Source organism: Pecten maximus, chromosome 12, assembly GCF_902652985.1.
Source record: "Pecten maximus chromosome 12, xPecMax1.1, whole genome shotgun sequence".
Classification (NCBI taxonomy): Eukaryota; Metazoa; Mollusca; class Bivalvia; order Pectinida; family Pectinidae; genus Pecten; species Pecten maximus.
In genome coordinates, this window is record NC_047026.1 from 6562671 (window position 1) to 6571475 (window position 8805).

The following is an 8805-nucleotide window of genomic DNA, read 5'->3' on the forward strand; positions in this document are numbered from 1 at the left end:
GTCACATATCTGCCTCATTCTGAAAATCAAATTGTTTATTCTGTAATATTTTTTAAAAACTCCATTTCAGGAAAGAACCTTGTCACAGGTGGAACAGTTCTGGGCCTATATGATCTGGACAGATGAGAATGGTGATGAGAATGACCTTCACCATTCGACCTTGGACCACGTCTACCTGTTTATGAGGGAGCGTTACATCATAGAGGACATCATGTTTCTATGTGCACATGACTTTCTGTCATCTGTAGCAGAGTCTGGTGTTACAAACAAGGTAGGTAATGTAATCACAGGGATTTGTATTAGGTATACACCTAATCTTGTTATTTTAATTTTATATTTATTAATTTTTTTTTTATTTATTTATTTTTTTTTTTTTGAGAAATACCTGGTACAAAGGGAAAAAATGAAATAAATAAAAATGAAAAAGAAATTGTTAAAACTAAAGAGAGAAAAAATTCTGCTTTTGTTGTTTTTATGACACAAATGTATGATACTGTTCAATTTAATCTTCATTATTCATTTCTTTATGTTTTATTTATTTTATTCATTTATTTATTGATTTATTCATTTATTTTCATTTACTCATTTATTTATTCATTTATTTATTCGTTTTTGTTTTTAATAAATTATTATATCAAATTCTTTTAATTAAATATCCTTAGGAAATGCAATCTTATTATATTATGATGATATATATTTTAACAAATGATGTAATTCTAAAGCAAATTTAATTTAATTAGTATTTCATGCAGAAAACATTAGTTTACATTATGCCCTCGTCAGCCTTAGGTTGACTCGTACCTGTGATTTTTTTCCCTTCAGACAGTGCAGGTGTTTGGCCATATCCTTGCTGGTAACCTAGATGGGGCTGTGTTCCGCTATGCCATGTTGATGTCAGACTTCATACAAGCTGTGGAATGGAAGGAAGTGGAGGACTTCCGTGCATTTGCCTCAGTTGTCTACCCTTTCCTAGGGGTATGTCTCAGTTATCTGCCCTTTCCAAAGTGTATACCTAAGTTATCTGCCCTTTCTTATGACTATATCACAGTTGTCTACCCTTTCCTAGGGGAATGTCTCAGTTATCTGCCCTTTCCAAAGTGTATACCTAAGTTATCTGCCCTTTCTTATGACTATATTGCAGTTGTCTACCCTTCCCAAGGGGAATGTCTCGATTATCTGTCCTTTCCAAAGTATATGCCTTGGTTATCTGCCCTTTTTATAACTATATCACAGTTGTCTACCCTTTGCTAGGGGTACACCTCTGTTATAACATTTTCTTGTTTCAGTTTTATCACCTATCCTGAAGTGGAAATTAGATTCAAATATTCAAAATCAAAACGTGTTGAAAGATACTAGGCCCAATTTATTTTTATCTTTTCTCTAAGGTTCTTGTGTTAAAATGAGATGACAAATGGATAATGGAATAACAAAAAAAAATTTAAATACAAAATTAGCATGCATATATATATATAAGCTTTAAAAACATTGTTTGTTGACTGATGTTTACAGGAAGATGATGTTGAGACACTACAGATGAGCTACACTTCCTTCAGTGAGAACAGAATCTCAGAACAGCTTGTCTGCCAGTTCCTTATGCACCTCATCCTCAAGTACAGAGAACCATGCTTCCAGGAGGTGAGAAGGCCAAAACTCCAGTGTTACCCCATCAGTCAACCTCTTTCTTTTAAATCTTCTTCACCTTTATTTTCTTCTGTATTGATAGCTTAAAATCATATGGGTTAACATCCTCATTGCATGGAAGTCTTCATCTTTGAAATGCACTATATTTTCTAGGACTGTAAAACAAATACTGAGCATAATTGTAACACTATCAGATCAATGGGAGCAGCATTACCATGGCAACAATTCCTTTATATTGAAAATGGTTTCTAAGGGTTAATAAAATGTTTGAAATAAAATCAAAGTATCCATACAAAAAAATGTCAGCTTGATACCTATATAGTATGAAATGTAATCACAATACACTATAAAAAGCATATAGCAGAGTTGTTGCCATGGTTAAACATTCAACATGATAAACAGTTAGTCTGGGTTAATAAAATGTTTGAAATTGGAAAACATGAATTGTATATTCAAAACTGGAAAATATCTGAACAATTTACATTTAAGACCAACAAATATGAATATAATTTTGTTTTTGTCAGATGGAGCACAAGATCCTGCCATTCCAGACACAGGAAAGCGGTCAGCCGACATTGAACGAGAAAGAGTTTAAAGACGCCATCGACGCCATTGTTCCACTGGCCAGTGATAAGCTGAGAAACAGACTTTTCTACGAGTCAGAAAAAGCTGTGAGGATTGATGGCTTCCAGGGGAAGGTCCCAATTATGAGACTTTCTCGTATCCTTTAAATATGTTTCTGACCGAGTATATGAATTTCATATTTATATTTTATTGAAGTACATTTGTATTTTGTGGTTCAATGATAAATTAACACAATTGTACACATTTCCACTGATTGATTTTAAAGAGGCCGCGGTGGCCGAGTGGTTAAGGTGTCCGGACACTCTATCACTAGCCCTCCACCTCTGGGTTGCAAGTTTGAAACCTTCGTGGTGCAGTTACCAGGTACTGACCTTAGGCCGGTGGTTTTTCTCCGGGTACTCCATCTTTCCTCCACCTCAAAAATCTGCCACGTCCTTAAATGACCCTGGCTGCTATAATGACTTTAAACAAAAACAAACCAAACCAAACCAAACCACTGATTGATTAAGAAAAGTATAACTCTATAGATTCTGTGATAGGATTGTCCTGTATTGGATTGAAGAGTAAAGTACTATTTTATGACATGCAAAGTAAAGTTATTAACCTTGACCACTGTCCAGAGATCTGTGGTTATCTCTACCTACTCCAGATTGCAAATGTGACACGTGAAAATGTGGCTAATAAAGTCATTCAGTGGAGAGAACGACCACATAGCTCAGGCTCAGGTAGGTTATCTCCCCTTTTTAAAGAATTATCTCCCTTGACTGATGGATCTATTAAAGTGTCAGGGATTATAATCTCCCTTGTCAATGAGTTATCGCCCTTGTATGATTGAACTAGTACTCTGCTGTATTTTGTTAATCTCTGCTGCAGATATATGAAAGTACTTGTAGATTATTATTTCGCTTGATTAACAAATGAATTATTATCCCTTTTAGCTAACGGAACTATAACTGCTACATTTTGCCAATCTCTGCGTATTTAGCTTATGTTCGGTGAACTCGTGTGCGAGTTCAACCTCAGTAGAGATGCGATATACATGAAATTCAATTACTGTTTTCAGAAAAGAAAACCCATGAGTTGCAATTAGTTGAGACTGACGAGCCATTGATCACGATGATGTCCGTCAAAAACCTGGCCACAAATATCGCTAGGTATGTCTAACTTTTATCATGGATAGAAATATTCATCCTTTAATTGTGATTCTTTTGTGATAAATTGTATTGCTCTTGTGAATTTCATGTGAATCTTTATAAATTTATCCATTAATAAACATACAATTTTCTATTTTTGATTAATTTTGTGTCAAATTTTTCCCTTCACTTTTATCGATTTTAGGTTCATTATCACATTTTCAGTCAAAAGCTCGTCTCATGCCCACTTCGCATTTGGCTTTAATTAATTATACTTTATAATATACCATTAAAACACATCAAAATATACGTGATTGACATGAATTTAATTACTTAGCCTAGTTTTCATGGTATTGAATTCGTTATTTTGTCATAGATATATATTAAGAATTTATCAAATTGCTAGTTTAGATTAAAAGTAAGTTGAGATATTTTTACAGTTCTTTTTCAATAATTTCATAAATAAGATATTAATAACTTTAGTTTGAGGTATGTATGGAAATTATATCAATTAGCATCAGTAACCTTTAGGTTTTAATGACCAAGGAAATGTTAAAATTTAACAAACTTAAACTTAAAAGAACTTCTTCAGTAATTTAATATACTTATCAAACTGTTCCATTCCATATATTCATTATTGTGTATTAAGAGCATCGTGTTATCATATATATATATATATATATATATAAGAGAATGCTATACTAATTTATTATTAAGTATATTATTTAGAAGTCAAACTGCTAAAGTATATATAATAGTTATTGAGTATACGAGACATTTTTTAACTGTTTTAGTTTAATACCTCATATCATCTTATAGTAAAATCATTTAGCTTGCATTTTGAACAATTCATTGACTTTTGAAAATGGTATGCTTTTATTAAATCTAGCTTCTGATGCAATGCATAATATTTTCTTTTATACTTAGATGAAATTGGTTGCTTAGATGCGGTCTTTGTATTTGATAGCATGTTCTAGTATTTTTGGAGGATTATTATCAGTGTTAAATCCCACATACACATTTTTACATATTAGATACCGCTAGCTACCTGTATTTTTGCCTTATTATGTTATCGTAATATGTGTTACCTTGAACAGGAGACTGGTATCCCGTACACTCAGAATTGAGAAGCTACGATTGGTTTGTGACATTATGAATATGTATATTTTGATATCTGTGCATGGTTCTATACTTATGACACCCTGGTTTAGGCCGATCTAGTATGACACCCTATGTAGTCTGATACCCTGTTTAGTCTGACAACCTTTTTAGTACGTTGTCTGTATATTGTTTTATTCACAGTCAGGATATTGAACAAGTTATTCATGATGTCTTGATCCGTGGAATTAGAAATGGGGAAAAAATCACTCACGAATTCTCCAAAAAAGGATTCCGATTTTTAACTTTTTTTTAATTTTTTATTTTTTTTTTATTTTTTTATTTTATTTTTTTTTTGAATGGTTGAGGTACTTATCATTAAGCATCTGTATTAAAATTTCATTGATTTGCTCTCTTACATATTGAAATCTCAAAACCTTTATACGTCAGAAAAAGTCCTTCCAAATTCTCAATTTTGCCAAAATTTGTAAAACCTGATGCCCTGTTTTCTTGATAGATTCTAGAAGTGTTTTTTTGCTACTTTGGTGGGGTCTTTTTAATTTTTTTATGTTCAAACTCTATCTTATTTTCTCTTGTTTAATTAAGTTTAATTTTTAGTTTAATCTATTTATTTCTGTAGATCTAAACAGTGTTTTATTTCAGGGTCGATATAATAATATTTTTGCTTTCGATGTCTGTAAAAGTTGCGGAAATACAAGCTATACGTACCTTTTAGCAAGCTTTGTTCTGCTTCTACAACGTGTTGTATGTGTTTATTGCTTGTAGTTATTGTTTCATTTAGTTCAATTTCATATTGCGATAGAGATGTAGGAAAACAAATTTGGAATCATCAAACCCCAGATACGACCTTAACCCAACACATGGACTTTTTTTTTTTTATCTTAAAAAGACAGTCTCTGTTGAATACTCTAACGGGACTTTAATTCGCATGCTGAATGTTTAAAAATATAACTGTAGACAAAAAACTTTTGAAGAACTGTTGTACTTTCAATGTAATAATTCAAGTTCCGGAAAAAGTAATAGATAGGACGTTTTGAGTTTTAGATGTTTAATTTTACTTATTTTCATTATCAATGGTAAACAGGACAAAAAGCAAATTGATGATCTAATTTTGATTTTTCTCGTATCCTAAGAAATAAATATGTTCCAAGTAAAAATAGATATCATGATTGTATTTGTGTATATGATTGTAGATGTAGTTCCTTAGTAGTAAAATAGTGTTTTACGATAATGTCACAACCTAGTAATTCTTCCAGTATGTTTTTCTTTAGGAGGTGTGGCCATTTCGTAATGTTTGTGATATATTGTCTTTTGTCTGCACAGTTATATGAAGTCTGCACTTATATAGTTTAGTTATATCTTATTATTATTAGCAGCAATGTTAGATATTATAGATAGCTGTGAGATATAGACTTTAGTGTAACATAGCTTTAAGAACTATTTATCGAGCATCATACATATACTTGTTATTAATTTTTAATGGCATAGACCATACTGGGGACATCTTTATAGAGTTGTGTGAATTTTTATCATCGTCGATCGAGAACGGACATGATTTTATATATTTTATATTTTGTATCTTGATCTATCTTACCAACATCTTAATATCATGCACTCATTTATGGTGGTGAACGGTTAACACTGAAAATACTGTTTATGATACTTTACACTCCATGGGACATATTGGTTTTACCTCTGATATTCGTTTCCTTTTCTGCATTTGTTTTGCCATTTATCGCCCAAACACCTGCGGTCTTGATCTTTTCCTTGAGTCAACGTTTTCTAACTTGACGTCACTACAAATAAGAAATCATAGCACGTGTCAGATCTAGGTTTTGGTAGCAGATTCTTACAGAAGTTTGCAAACAAAATGTTTTTAATACCCCTATGGAACTAAAAAATAATTGACATCAACGCTTATAATTAATTTTGAAAATAACTTTCTAATTTAAAACATGTTTTATGTACATTTTTACTGGTTTTATATGGGATTCTTTTGCTCAAATCAATATGCAACGTCAATTTTCGTATTGTTACGTCGCATTTTTTGCGCCATTCTCGGAATTTTTTCATAGTGGTATAATTAATTTTCCATTCTTTGTTCGCAGAATGCGGTTTTCTGATAAGTTGCGATTTTTTTTTCATTTAAGCTATTACAGGCTGTAACTGATAGTGGCATTGCATAAAGTATTTCCTTTGGTTCCATACATAAATTCTAAATGAAGATGAACCAGTCTAAATTTCGTTATACTATGTTTCAATTTTTATTTTGATTCGATCGTTAATTTCCACAATACATCATGTAGTGTATATTATAAAGCTGTAATAAACAGGGAAGTGATTATAGTAAACTGCATTACATAATTCGATTCATGGTTAATGACAAATCTAATTGATACACATTTTTATCATACATGTATATATCCTAATATAATTTATCCGATATCGTTTGAAGGAGGACTAGAATCCGACAGGAGAGAGTCGAAAATCAACAGGACCTGGAGTGGTACAGTTAGGAACCGAAAAAACAAGGTAAAACGCGCGAGTTGTCTTGGAAACAGAGGGAACGAGGTTGGTCTAGAAACAGGAAACGGTGGGATCGAAGATGGCCTAGGAACCGGAAGCACTGTTATAAGCAGACCTGCTTATAGTGGAAACATTGTAACTTGACCTGTGACTGAGTTTTCCGTTTCATTATTAAATGGAGATCACAAATATCATATTTGACATGAAGTATTGTGCTATATTTAGATTTTGACTGATTGTAACTGTAATACAAATAGTCTACACTGATGATTTGGAAGAAGTTTTAAACCTATCAAAAGGATGACAGTTCAAAATTGTTCGAGTGGCTTTCAATCTAAGAACATGTAATACACGCTTTAAATTGAATATCTCAGTGTTATATATTTTGTATATAATCTACTTGTTTTCAGTTGACTACAGATTGTTTAAGGCTAACTGTATATCATCGTTTACATGTGACATATTACATGTCACTTGACATTAACCTGCTACTACAGATAAATCATCACATTGGCTGAATATCGTACCTATGTGTGGTACAATCCTATCAGGTTTTCAAGATGGACAAGAGAGCAGTGATAATTTCATTTATTTTCATTTACCTTTTTTACAGACTGTGATATTTATTTTAAACACGAACTTTTTCCTGCTGTAAAAAATAACTATCTACATGTATCTGAATGTTGAATAAATGTTATTGTTGAAGATAAATTTGACTTTTGTCTGATTAAATGTTTATTATCCCGTATTGATAAATCGCGATGTAGCTCACATATGTTCAGCCATGTAAAATGATATAGACTTAACCGTATAAGTGTCTGAGAGAGGTGACACGCGAATGTGTCTTCAGATTTACGAGGGCTGATTGATATGTTGTAAGCCTCGTATTGAAGGATTTGAATTTTGCCGGATATATTGTTTTATTTTTCAACATAATCCCCTTCAGTATCTATACACTTTTGCCAGCGGTGTTTACGGGCCTCAAATCACTTTTATAGAACTCCTTTTCTTGGCTGTTCAGAAAGGCATCCATTGCATGTATGACGTCATCATCGGACTGAAAGTAGGTGCCTGAAATAGCTGTTTTCAATTTTGGAAATAGATGAAAGTCTGATGGAGCGAGATCAGGTGAAGAAGTATGATGTTCAATCCATTTAAAGCCATAATCGTGAATTGCGGCAATGGCAATGGCATACTTGTGAACAGGAGCATTGTCCTGATGGAATAGCACACCTTTAGTGAGCCTTCCGTGGCGCTTAAGTTTAATATTTTCCCTTAACTGCCTCAGAAGTGAAGCATAGTATGTGATATTGATTGTTTGGCCCTTTTGGAGATATTCTATCAGCAGAATACCATCTGCAGCCAGAAAAACTGAGACCATAACCTTCCCCGCAGATGGAACAGTCCTTGCCTTCTTTGGCGGGGGAAAGCCCTGGTGCTTCCATTGTTTCGTGTGTTGTTTGGCCTCTGGGGTAAAATGATGTTTCATCCATAGTGACAAATCTCTTAAAATAGTTGGCAGGATCTTCCTCAAAAAGGTTAAGATTAGCACGCGATGATGTGCGCCGAAAGCTTCCTCATTGCAAGATCCTCGGTCAGAATGGAATGTACTCTTTACTGTGAAATGTCAACTCTACTGGCTATACATCTTTCTGTGACTCGTCTGTCAGTCATAACAACATCATGAACTTTATTGACCATTTCTGGGTTTGCAACAGGCCTTCCAGGACGGGGGGTCATCCTCAAGGCTCTGTCGGCCGCGCTTTAATTCCGCCACCCACCTCTTCACTGTAGCATATGA

The 8805-nt window shown here is 33.3% G+C and overlaps 1 protein-coding gene across 3 annotated transcripts in view; it reads left to right on the forward strand.

The window, feature by feature from the left end:
- The window catches only part of LOC117339522, a 34680-nt gene extending 26965 nt beyond the window's left edge, over positions 1-7715 (forward strand). For 2 of the 3 annotated variants that reach the window (XM_033901171.1, XM_033901174.1), the window contains 7 exons: positions 71-271; positions 823-975; positions 1510-1635; positions 2166-2361; positions 2847-2951; positions 3290-3380; positions 6934-7715. In XM_033901171.1, coding sequence (XP_033757062.1) covers positions 71-271; positions 823-975; positions 1510-1635; positions 2166-2361; positions 2847-2951; positions 3290-3380; positions 6934-6994 — 933 coding nt within the window. In that variant the 3' untranslated portion in view covers positions 6995-7715. Of the gene's footprint in view, positions 1-70; positions 272-822; positions 976-1509; positions 1636-2165; positions 2362-2846; positions 2952-3289; positions 3381-4456; positions 4500-6933 lie in introns of all 3 variants that reach the window. The other variant, XM_033901172.1, reaches the window with a different exon arrangement.
- Positions 7716-8805: the final 1090 nt, after the last annotated feature.